Below are 12,862 nucleotides of genomic sequence, written 5' to 3' on the forward strand. Positions count from 1 at the left end.
TTCCTTCCTCGTGCCCCAGGGGCCAGAGTCTGAGCTCTGGGGGGAATCTCGGGGTTAGTGTTCTCGAGCGCGTGCCTGAGAGCACCAATCCTGGAGGGTCGGCGTGCCCCCTGCTCTCACCCCTCCCCGTTAGGGACTCGTAAAGCACTTCAGCTCCAGCAGTAGGCCTGGCTTCCTCTAGAGCCAGGGTTTCTTGGGACACCTGTAGGGAAACGTGAGTTGGTCCTGGGGCGGCACCTGGCCCTGCCCCTTCCTTCCAGCGCCGAGGGCCCTGCCCACCTCTGCGCACCACTAACTCGGCTGTCTTCTCCTTTCTCGTCACCAGGGCTCGGGCCCAGGCTCAGCGGTCCCAGGCAGTTCCGGCGTCGGAACCCCCAGACAGTTCACGCGACAAAGGATCACGCGGGTCAACCTCAGGGACCTCATATTTTGTTTAGAAAATGAACGTGAGACAAGCCATTCACTGTTGCTCTACAAAGCATTCCTTAAGTAGCACGGACGCGGCCTCTTAGCCGGCGACGCCTGGGGACTTTTTCTATATTTGCAGATGACGCCTTTTTGTAACAAGCAAATGGGATATTGTTTAAAAGCAGCCACCTCTTTACAATGGAACAGTTTTATATTCCTGTTTCTAAGTCAACTCTTCAGTATGAAGGAAAACACGTTTCTGTAACAGAGAACAAGAGGCCCACGGGTACTCTTAAAGGACAATTAAATCTTAACTCATCTTTGATCGAGTGGCCTTCTTGCCAAACAAGCCATATATAAAAACTGATGGAATCGTTTAGCAAATAAGTAGCTGCCCTCTGTCACCTCATAGCGGTTTCTACATCGTTTGTGCATTTGGTTTAGTTCAACCCAACTTACTGCGGAGGTGTGTGTCTACAGCCGATGACCTCATTTCCTTTATTTTATTTTTGTATTAGTCAGTTGGCAAAGCAAACTGATTTTTTTAGACTATTTATCTCCCTCCCGTCCCCGGCCCTCCATTCAGGACCCTCAGGGAGCAGGCAGCTCACTGCCCGCCTGCGCCTGGGGCTCCTCCCTTTCTGCTTCGTGGGGCCCGGCGACGCGGCTCCTTCTGAATGTGTGGGGTCAGCATCTGTACAAATGCATTTTATTTGCTATCGTTTGTAAAGCTGTAAAGTTAAAAGAAATGAAAACCTTTTCAGCATAAATCTATTTTACTTGCACTGTTTTTTAGCTAAAAGTGAAAAAACTTAGACGAAATAAAACCAGAGTTGAGAAGAATCATCAGAAGACTGTTTCTCAGTGTGAATCAAGTGTTGAAAACTGGTTGGTGTATTTTGTCAGTAATTGTACATAACCTTTGGCACACAACGTGAGGACGGCTATGTAGCTATAATTATTTTGCTAAGAGGCTGTATGCAAGCTGTGGACTCGCTTTACAGACGTCCAGAGCAAAAGCCCCTTCTTTGTACCTATTTTTTTATTACAAATATACTAATTGGTTCTTTATATTTTCAGAGGTTATTGTATTAAATTGTCTATTGATAGTACTTTTATGACTGTAAATACTTCGGCTTTCTCGTGTGAATTCTCACGTTAGACTTTATTCGCGCGTGTGAACTGAATGCTGATCAGTATTTTTTACCAACGCCTGAAAACTGTTACACCTTTTATTTTGTCTTTTAGGAAATCCCTGTCTTTCCATTTTTTCATGTAAATTTTGCACAGTTACTTGTTCATATGTAAATATTTTACTTTCAGAAATGAAGTTTTTAATTGCTATTGTTTTATATAGGATTGAAAGAAAATTAACTCCTTTATTAAAAACAAATTTATCTGTATTTGTTTTGCCTATTTTTCCCAGTTTTCCAGTTGTAGATTCTGCTGCCAGAGATTCAGCTCTGGTTCCGCTGAGGTGTGTATTTATGAGCTACTTGTTAGAATCAGTGTCTAAAACCCAGCGAATCTGGTAGAAATAGCCTCACTTCCAAGGACAGGACCTGCGTGCTCCAGAGTAGGACCCGGTGGGTCACGTCCGAGGGCCCGGAAGCCGAGCTCAGGCCTTGCCCTCAGCCTGGGGCTCCCCACGTCGGACACAGATGGACTTGCGCAGCGTGGACGCCGGGCTCCCGTCCGTGCAGAGGCACAGGGGCACCCCTGGGAGAGGGAAGGTAAGGCGAGGGGTGGGGGAGATCCGGGGTTGGGGGGGGCAGCCCCAGCCCTGATGTGGACCCACCCCCTGGCTGGGGAGGGCGGGGTCTCCAGAGGCCCCGCCCCGTCTGGCGGTGAGCATGACAGGTTGGCCTCGATGAACCATAGCTCCCGAGGGGCCCCCCTTTCAGAGGCTTAGCCGCCTAAGTCCCCACCAGCGCTCGGCCTCTCGAGCCACAGACCCTGTCCCTGGCGTGATGGTTTTCGGCATCTGGCTTTCACGTTAATTTTGATGATTTGCTGGATCTCCCATGATCCGTGGGCTTACTTACGAGGTACAGTCTCATTCTGGTACCTGTTGCGTCAGTTGCCTGGGGCTGCTGTGACGGAGCACCATGGACCGGTAGCTGAGACCACAGGTTTTGGTCGTCTCCGTTCTGGAGGCTGAAGTCGAGACCCAGGTGTGTGGGCCGTGTTGGTTCTGAGTGCGGTGGTGGAGGACGTGCCCTGGTCCCCCGGCTTCTGGTGGTCGCGGGCATCTTGGATGTTCCTTGGGGCGTAGAAGCGTCGCCCCTTCACCTTTCCGTGGTGTTTTCGCCGTGTGTGCATCTGTCTTTGTGTCTGAGTTTCTCCTTTTCACAGGATACCAGTCGTTTGGATGAGGGCCCATCCTAGTGACCTCATTTGAACTTGATGACCTCTGTGAAGACCCTGTGTCCAAATAAGGTCATGTTCTGAGGTCCTGGAGTGTTAGGACCGCCACACAACCCCGGCATAAGCTTTTTTTTTTTTTTTTTTTTAAGGGAGGGGGGGATTGCAGTTCAACCTGTAACTTAGCCTGTGATTTTGGTTGATGAAAGAAACTAAATCTGAATTTTCAGAGCCTGAGCAGGGAGTACCAGGGGCACGACTTCCAGTCTTCCACCTGCATGAAAACGCCCAAGGCGGTTGATTAATTAGGTCATGCTTGGACTTTCTGTCACGACTAATACTTTGTTTTCACTAAGTTCTTGGCCTGAAATAAACTAGGTCAGTCAGTAAAGGGCAGCAGCGCTTGGGTTTCTGCAGGTGCAATAGCTTTAGTTCCGGCTTCTCTGCACGTCCTCCTGGGCCCAGTCATTCTGCCAGGGGCCTCGCCGAGGCAGACTGACGCTCGCCGGGGATGATCCCTGGCAGAAGCGTGGCCAGCAGCCTCGAGGCGCCTTTATCCGTTATTTCTCCCTCCTGTGGGCGCCGGGTGCTGTTGTTTCAGCACAACACCTTACCAGTTGTCCGAAGTCCGATTCGCGTACCTCTGTGGGCTTGGGGTAGAGTGCTGTGGGGATGGGCCAGGGCCATGACAAGGACGTCTGCTTTCACCACGTCCATTCCCCAGGGAACTGCAGTCCCAGGCGGGCAGAAAGGCGAGAGAGAGAAATGAGGACTGAAGGTGAGGGCTGGACCCTGAGGCAACGCAGTCGAGTGCACAGAAATCCCAAAAGAATCCATGCGCACGGCGCTGAAACGGTTCCGGTGCTTGTGCGTTTTGTAAGATTTCGGGGTGCAAGGTCAGGATCCAGAATCAACCGTAATCCCTTAGCCAGCAGCAAAAAGCTAGAAAAGTAGCATTAACACCACCACCAGGAACATTGGGATACGTGGGAATACATACAGTTAAAGATGTCTAAGATCATTACACTGAAATTAGACGAAAGGAGACCTAAAGGGAGAAACTTCGCTGTACCCCCGGAGGGGACCCAGTATTGTGAAGATAGCGGTTCTCTCCCAACTGATTCAATGCTGTCCCGGTTAGAATCCCAGCAATTTTCATAGAAACTGACAATCTGATTCTAGAAACTTACATGAATCTGCAGAGGACTTAGAATAGCCAAGACAATCTAGAACAAAATTGAAGTATCTCCACCCCTAGAGTTCATGACTTCCTGTAGAGCTGCAGTAATTGGGACAGCGTGGTATTGGCGTAAAGACAGACAGGATCCACGAACAAAACAAGAGAGTCCAGAAAGGGATCCATACGTTACGGTCACTAGGTTTTCGCTGGTGTGACCGGATGCCCTGTGGGTGGGTGGGGGGAACGTGAGCCCGCACACCACAGGTATCACTTCGAGATGGATCACAGGCCTGGAAACGGGGGCTAAAACTGCAAAGCTTCTGGGGGAAAACGTCGGAGATCGTCATGACGTGGGAGTGGGCAGGGATTTCTAAGGGCATAGAAGGCACAAACCACAGAGAAAACATTGGAAAATTGGACTTTAAAGTTACAAACTTTCTCTCATCGAAAGATGCTCTTGTGACAGTGAGAGGGCAAGCCAGAGACTTCCAGAAAATACTTGCGAAGTGTACGCCCGGCAAAGGACCCGTGTCCAGAATATACAAAGAATTCCACAGCTCAGCAGTCAGAAGACAACTTGGTAAAGAACGTGCGAGACCCTTGAACAGGTACTTCATGGAAGGGCTGCCCGTGAGCCAACAGGCAAATGAAAAGGTGCTCGTCGTTACGGGTCATCGGAGAAACACAACCACGGTGAGATTCCACCACTCGCCCACCTTGGCTCAGATGATAAAGGTTGACGGTGTTGTGTGGGGGTGGAGCTTCACACAGGCTGTCAGTGTGTAACGTGGCGGAACCACTCGGGAAACCGTGTCACGCCTGGTAACGTAAACATGCGTGACCCCGCAGTCGCGCCCCTCTGCGTCTACTCGGGAAGTGGGTGCCTTGTCTTCCGGAGACACCTTGCGAGGATGCTCACAGAGGCTCTGCTCGTTGACGGGGTAAAATGGGGACGGCCCGCGTGTCCATCGGAAGGTGAGTGCGGGCAAACCAGAGGGTATTTATTCAGTGAGATACTCCTCGGGAGTAAGCGGAACGCGCTGATGATGCGGTCAGTAACGTACCCACGAGTTTCCTGAGAATTACGCTGGGAGAAGCCCGCCGCGGAAGCCCCCGCTCACCCGACCCTGTTCGTTCGCCTGTAGCTCGAGAACGGGCAGAACTCCCAGCTGTGACGGGCGTCCGAGCGCGTTCCCCAGGCTGGAGGGGCCCCGGGCCCTCTGGGCTGATGGAAGTGCCGTCGGGATCTGGGCAGTGGTTACGTGGGTGTGAACACGTGTGAAAGGTTAGGCTGACAGGTTAAGATCTGTGTGTTTTAGCGTGTGTGAAGTGTACCTCAGGAGAGCGTGGGGGAAAGACTCCAGAGCTGAGCGTCGGACCCCCTGGGTGGGGCCTCGGCTCCACCTGGGCCGGTGACGTGGTGCCACGCGGGAAGGCACGCGAGTGTCTCGGGATAGGTGTGCTAAGTAGGAGACAGCTTGTGATCTTCTGGGAATGCTGTTATCAAGGCAAATCTTGTGATTATCCAGTTCACTTGTTTTCCCTTCTGTCACAACTGTGGTCTCCAAGTGTAAACTTTTATCGAAAAGAGGACTTTCCTGGTGGCGCAGTGGTTAAGAATCCACCTGCCAGTGCAGGGGACGCGGGTTCGAGCCCTGGTCCGGGAAGATCCCACATGCCGCGGAGCAACTAAGCCCGTGAGCCACAACTGCTGAGCCTGCGCTCTGGAGCCCACGAGCCACAACTACTGAGCCTGCGTGCCACAACTACCAAAGCCCGTGCACCTAGAGCCCATGCTCTGCAACAAGAGAAGCCACCGCAATGAGAAGCCCGCTCACCACAACAAAGAGTAGCCCCCGCTCACCACTACTAGAGGGAGCCTGTGCGCAGCAACGAAGACCCAATGTAGCCTAAAGAGAGAGAGAGAGAAGAAAGGGAAAGAAAGAAAACATATCTGAGAACACAGAGGTCTTAAAATGACTTATTACAGCTGAACAAGTAAAGCATTAAAAAAAAATTAAACAACAAAAAAACTTCATCTAAAAGGAACAACAGTCCACCCAGTGTCCCTCAGCCTTGCCCGTCCCAGTATCCGAGGCCACAAGGCAGCTGTTCTGGTCTCATGTTCTGTCAATCTGAGCAGCCCTGGGGACCCCTTTGAGTCCTGCGTAGCCTTCATGCCTTGCATACAGCAAGTGCTCAACCAGTGCATGCTCTCACGGTGGAGGTATGCTCTTAGCCCCAGGCCATAAGCAGCCTTTCCGAGCTCCCCTTCCACAGCGACAGGCTGGCAGCCTCTCTGTCCTCCAGATCGTTCTGGCCTCACCTGGGTCACCTGGCCCAGGAAGGACCAGCCCAAGGGGACGTGTCCTGTTTCCTTCGGAGACTCGCAAGGGAAACAAGTCACGTTCCTCCTTACAAATTTAGCTGCCTCTTGAGGCAGTTGTATCAGGCTTTAAGTCCTAACTGCCAGACTCTGTTTCTGAGGGGAACAGGCCTGCACAGATCCATTGCTTTTCTGAAATGTATTTGTTCAGCAAGTGCCTGCGAGAGGGCCGGGCGCCGTCGCAGAGGGGGTCGGCCTTGGGCTGGAAGAGGTGGCCAGGAGCCCACCGGGTGGCAGGGCGTAGCGGAGGCCGCGGCCTGGGCAGAGGGGTGTGTGTGTGTGTTGGGGGGACAAAGATTGTACACGAGTTTTCCTAGCGGCTTTATCTCAAATGGCTAAAAACTGGAGGAACCCTAACTGTCCCTCTCCAGGTGAAGGGATATGTTGGCCTGTTCCTACAGGGAGGGGCCGCTCGGTGCCACAGTGAGTCTTGGGGTGACGGGGGTGATGATGAGGGAACGCAGCCTGGCCAGAGGGCCCCGTGGGGTTTCCTTTACGTGGAGCGTTGGGGTGGCCTGGGGGGTGGGGGGAGTCCTGCAAAGGGTGCGAGGAATCTTTGGGGTCCTGGGATGTTTGTCACCTTGATTGTGGTGGTGCGTGCAAGCGTCGGAACATTTCAGATGGCACGCTGGAAATACGGGCAGTTTACCGTGCATCCGCAGTATCTCGGTAAAGGCGCAGAAATAAGGGAATGTGGATAAAAATGAAGCTGTGTTTCTAGGGGGGGACTGGCTTGGGTGCGATGTGGCCAGGAGGAAGGTGTAGGTGGCAGTGGCTGGGAGGGAGGTGGACACGTCCTGGCGCTGGACAGATGAGGGGTGGGGGACCCGCAGTTCCCACAGCGTCTGCAAGTGTCGTCCAGGGCAGGGGGTGTGTGGCAAAGTTTGGCTGCAGAGTCCTTGGGGTGCCACGTGAAGGGTTCGGGGCCAGGACAAGGTTAATCATCAGGCTGGGGACAAGGGGTGCCAGAGAGGGGTAAGCAGCTGCCCAAGGAAGCCAGGGGGGCCTGCAGTTGGGATTGTGCTGAGTGGGGAGCGAGTGGGGAGAGGGGATGGGCATGGGGACGCATGGGGATCAGACGGGAGACGCTGGAGCATACTTATACTCCTGGGGGATGGGCGGCGGCTGCTGCGCAGTGGCGGCAGGGTGGGGCGTGCTAAGGAAGAGAGAGGGTGCAAGGAGTGGGGGGACTGGGCACGGGAGGGGAGGGGAGGGATGCACACACTCCACAGAAAGGGGCTGGTAGGAGGTCAGCTTTTCTGCCTAGGGCCACCTAGACTGCTGCTTCTCGAGAGCTTGGCTGAAAGTGAGGCCAGTACAGAACACGAAGGAGTGGTGTTCTTGGAGCACTTGGATCCAGCCGTGCCTGAAGGCCAGCACTGAGCCTTTTTTGGACGTGTTGGGGCAGGGTGGTGACGAGAATTTCACTTGTCAATTCAACCAGGCCTGCACATCCAGCCCAGCCCTGAGAACTGGCTCCCAGGAGTTTGAGGAAGGACCGAAGACCCCCCAACATTGCAGACTGCACCCTGGAAAGAACCTGTCCGAGTACTCCCACCCTCACGGTCCCTCCCCTCTCCTCCCCTCCTAGGGCAGACTCAGCGAGGAAGCCTGGTGTAGCCCCCAAGCCTGGCTGGGCCAAGGACCCACACCAGAGCGGAGGGGAGGGGCCGTCCCCTGGGAGGGGGCCTCTGCAAACTCAGGGTGAGGGCATGTCAGGGATTTCTGGAAGAAGGGAGACATGCGGAGAAGTAGGTTGAGGGGGTGGTGACATCCTCGGACTGAGGCTTCTCATTTGGGCACCAGAAGAAGGGGTGGGGTCTCCAGGCCTTGCCCCACAGCATCCGCACTTGCTGTGTTCCTGGCAGGGCCGGCCCAGGGCCCCCTGACCCCCCAGCGCGGAGTCGGGGCTCACACCCCCGCCTCTGGATGCAGACAGCATTTCACCCTCTGGGCCTCAGTGTCCTCAGCTCTGAAGTGGGGTTAACCTAAGAGCCCTAACTGCAGCCCCCTGGGCAGAGGGACCAGAGATGCTAATTCACCAGCGGGCGTGGGGTCTACGGGGCGCTCTCCGGGACCCGTCCCAATGCAGCGGCGGGTCTGTGCCAGAGGCTAGGACCAGCGGGGCGAGGAAGCAGGCCGGAGGGAGAATGGGAATGGGCTCGCCCGAGGCCACCGCCCTGCGGAGCCCGGTGCGTCCTGGGGGCCACGCGGGGAGCACTTCCGCGCATCCCAGGCCGGGCCGCCAGGTGGCGGTGTGGGGCCGCGGGACCAGGACGCCCCAGCGGCTCGCGGGAGCGGGGCGCACGGGGTGGAGGGCGGGTGGGGACGGGGCAGCGAGGGGGGAGGCGCACGTGACCCACGGCGGGGGGGCGGGGCGCTTGAGCCGGCGGGGCTGCGGTGCACGCGGGTGGGGGCACCAGCGGAGGGTCGCCGGGGCGCGCGCTTCTCAGGTCCTTGGCGGTGAGACGCCTCGCGCCGCAGTTCACCTCCCGGGAGGAGGGGCGAAAACCTGGCTGGCGCGCCCAGGTTTAGGGACCAGAGGCTCTGTTACTAACTAAGCTGATTGCCCCCGCGGGGCAGCTGTGCACCTGGCCCCCCAGGCCTGGCGGGAGTGGGCGACGAGTCCGTGCATCCAGAAGGCTCCAGAAAAGCTACCGAAATGTTATTAAAAAGCATGGGCGCGCCTCCGTGTGGATGAAAAGGCTGATCAGTAGTCAGTCTAAGAAAGAAATGCACACTTTTATTGGTGCCGGCCTGAGGGTTATAACCCAGGAGACAGACGCCTCTCAGGGGGCTCTGAGGACTGTTGAGAAGAGGTGAGGGGGGAGGTCAGCACACGTACATGTGATTTTGACGATGGTGTGCATGTACCCAAGCACAGTTTGGTAGAAGGTCACTGCTGTTCCCCAGGAACAGATCTCTTAGCTAATGGTTTTAGTGCTTTTCTAAGTATGGGAAGAGGCGAGAAACGGGGCTCATAAAATTTTCTCCTGAAAGTACTTCCTGAGGGCCAGTTCCGCCTTGATCTCCGCTCTGAGTTCCTTTCCGGATGTGCTGTTAGGTCAGCGACGCCAGTGGCTGACTTGTTTCTCGTAGAGCTGGATGGTGGGCAGCGGTCTTTGTGTACAATCCCCTCCCTTTCGGTCTTAATTTCTACCCAGGTTTGGGAGGCATTTCATGACCAATTCGTCCCATGGCGCTAGGAATGCTCATTCCCTGGTCAGGTGAGGATGCCATGGATGGGCCACTCGATGGGCTGTTCCTGGACCAGGCTCCGTTAACAATAGCCCAAGCCTCTGGCCGCCTGTCTCACAGTCTGTCGTGGTCCAGGAAACCGTTCCCTCTTGTCGCTTTGTCCCACATCCAGAGCTACACTATTACAATCACTGATCTTATACAACTGTGTATTTGGTCAGTGGTTTCAAGTCCCCTAGTCATGAATTTTATCAGAGGTTCAGTCACACGTTTGGTAACGCAAAAACCAAACCAATAATCGGGTAGAATGGGCAGGGTACAGGTAACATAGCTGGTGACGTTAACAAGGTCATGAGTAAGTATTTAAGCTGAGAACTTTCATTGGGTGCAGCCCAGTATCTCCCCAGGTCATCTGATTAGTCTGTTCTGCACCAGTCATTATCTTTAAGGGAAATGATATAGTGGCCTTGTCCGTAAAGTCCACCAAAGACGTCTGCACGTACAGGACGAGTGGTGGCTCATTGAGGCCCCCTTACGGGACTAAGAAAGGAACGTTATCTTTTAGGGAATTACGTGGCTGGTACCAGAAGAAGAAAAATTGATGTTTATTTCTGTGCAGGTATCCCCGGAGGGGAGGCAGGAGGCCAAAGGGCAGAGAAAAAAATGTATGAGTTTTTCTCGTTTGCCTTAAAATGTGCATTTTTATTTCATCACCCACACCGCCAGACAGAAGGTATAAAAGAAAGGCCCCGGGACCCCACAAAGGCTCTTCCCACGGGCCGCCTGGGTTCCCCTGTGGAGAGTCCTAGGCTGGCCTGACAGAGCAGGCAAAAAGCAGACACACGCGCAGAGATGAGCGTCCTCAGGCCCTGAAGTGGCCTGGCCCATCCCTGTCCACCGCTTGTAGCTGACCAGCCGCCCGGGGTCACCTCATCCTGCTAACGGAGGATGAGGTGGGGGTGCAGGGGTTGGCGCCCGCCGTCCCGCAGAGGGCACGTGCCCGTGAGGGCGCAAAGGCCCGTCAGATTCTTCCAGGCGTGGTCACTGGCCCTTCCCGTCCAGCAGCCTCGCACGGATTCCTCCACATCTGTAGCCCTGACTGCCAGCCCAGAGGGAAATCCTGCAGCTTCCCAAGAGAGGCCCTGAACCCAGGTTTTCTTTCTTTCTTTCTTTTTTTAAGGTGTTTTGTTTTTTTGGATGTGGACTTTGTTTTTTTTTTAAAGTCTTTATTGAATTTGTTACAATACTGCTTCTGTTTTATGTTTTGGTTTTTTGGCCGTGAGGCCTGTGGGGTCTTAGCTCCACAACCAGGGATCGAATCCGCACCCCCTGCACTGGAAGGTGAAGTCTTACCCACTGGACTGCCAGGGAGGTTCCCCAGGTTTTCTTTCTGGTGGTGGTGGAGGGTTGGGGAGGGAGGTGGGTGACTGGTCCCACCTGGCGCTCCCAGCAGGCCCAGCTGACCGGTGCCCGGCTGCTGCCTACTCCTCAGTTACTCCTAACCACCGGCCTCTGAGTTTCCATGGCAACCGTTCCAGAAGTTTAAAAGGAAGGAAAAGGCCAGGGTGCAAGCACAGACCCACTCCTGGCTCCAGGTGCAGAGTGCTCTCCCCCGCCACCCCCTGCCTGGCCACTCGGGCCGGCATGCTTCTGGAAGTTTCTTTGCCCCCCTCCCTAAGTCACCCCGAGTCTTTCCTCAGTGTTCAGCAGTAGGCAGAGGTCTCAGCCAATGGGACCGGAGCGAAGTGCCCACCGGCTGCCCCGGTGTGTGGTGAGTGGGGACGGTGTGCATTCTGTGAACACCCCCCCCCCCCCCCGCCGTGTGTACACACTGCACGCTTGCCAACCACAGCGCATGTCCCTGGGGGCTGGCCACGTACTGGGGATCCCCTGGGTACCCGCACATCCCGGGGCCACGCCAATGTGCTCCTGGGCACTTGGACTGCAGCCCACCTCAGTTCATCTTCCCAACCACCCACCGGGCAGGTGGTGTTGGCCCGGAGCCCTTTAGGGGACTTGTCCAAGGTCAGGAGCTCCAGGAGGAGCGGAGCTGGACTCACAGCTGGGTCTTGACTCTGGCCAGGCTCTGGCTACACACTCGCTGCTGCCCCAGGAAGGCCAGGGGCCTGGTTAGCATGTCTTTTTTTTAAATATAAATTTATTTATTCTACTTTTGGCTGTGTCGGGTCTTCGCTGCTGTGAGTGGGCTCTCCCCAGTTGCGGCGAGCAGGCCTGTCATCGCGGTGGCTCCTCTTGTTGCGAAGTGTGGGCTCTAGGTGTGCGGGCTTCAGTAGTCGTGGCACACAGGCTCAGTAGTTGTGGCTCGCGGGCTCTAGAGCGCAGGCTCAGTAGTTGTGGCTCACAGGCTTAGTTCCTCTGCAACATGTGGAATCTTCCCGGACCAGGGCTCGAACCCATGTCCCCTGCACTGGCAGGCGAATTCTCAACCACTGCGCCACCAAGGAAGCCCTGGTTAGCATGTCTTGACAGCTGGGACGTGAGCTCCTCCTGGCCAGGCCACCCTGGACGCTGGGAACACAGTGGGGACATCCAGGGAGGTCGCTGCCTGTTATGATGTATAGACAGGCCAGAGGAAGAACTTGGGGTAAAACACGTGAACGTAAATAATGAAGTTGTTCAAGGAATCAGACAAGGAGGAAGGACAGAGAGGACCGCAGGGCGGGTCGGGGGGGCTTGCCCCACGGAGAAGTCTGAGCGTTCAGGGCCACGAGGGTCTCCCGGGCTTTGCAGGGGGGTTGCTGCTCACGTGGAGCCCCGGCTGCCCGGGCGCCCTTCCCACTGCCCGGCCCAGCAGGGCAGGGCCTGGAGAAGTAATGTCGCTGTGGCAGGGGCTCAGCGGGGCCAGACCTCACCCCTCTCTGTCCCCCTTCTTGCCTTTGAGGTAAATTTCCAAGCAGGTGATTTTTCCTAAACAGGCAGAAGTTCCTGTGGGCGTGTCCTGAGGCCACACCGGAGCGGGGCCCGGCGGCTGGAGTTCAGCACCACGGTCAGCACCCTCCAACTAAGTGAGTCAGGACAGCCGTGCGTGCGTGCGTGCGTGCGTGTGTGCGTGTGCGTGTGTGTGTGCGTGTGCGTGCGTGCGTGTGTGTGCGTGCGTGTGTGTGTGCGCGCGCGCACCTGAGTCTGAGTGAGCGTGAGCGTAGGGGTTGGGTTGGGGACGGGATTGGTGGGCATTTGGGGGATGTGATGGGGCACGTGGGCTGGGAGGGCGGAGAGTGGTCTGTCAGGCTCAGAGTCTGGCCACACCCCACTCCTTTGGCTCTTCAGCGGGTGTCCTGGGCCTTGTGCTTTCAGTGTCAACCTTG

At 55.7% G+C, this 12,862-nt stretch overlaps 1 protein-coding gene across 1 annotated transcript in view; it reads left to right on the forward strand.

Moving 5' to 3' along the window:
- TAF4 (TATA-box binding protein associated factor 4) overlaps positions 1 to 1,805 on the forward strand; it is a 71,536-nt gene extending 69,731 nt beyond the window's left edge. Inside the window, exon 15 of the mRNA XM_060033316.1 lies at positions 326 to 1,805. Coding sequence (XP_059889299.1) covers positions 326 to 493 — 168 coding nt within the window. The 3' untranslated portion in view covers positions 494 to 1,805. The remainder of the gene's footprint in view (positions 1 to 325) is intronic.
- The last annotated feature ends 11,057 nt before the right edge of the window (positions 1,806 to 12,862 follow it).

The sequence above is a fragment of the Delphinus delphis genome, chromosome 15 (genome assembly GCF_949987515.2).
Source record: "Delphinus delphis chromosome 15, mDelDel1.2, whole genome shotgun sequence".
Lineage (NCBI taxonomy): Eukaryota > Metazoa > Chordata > Mammalia > Artiodactyla > Delphinidae > Delphinus > Delphinus delphis.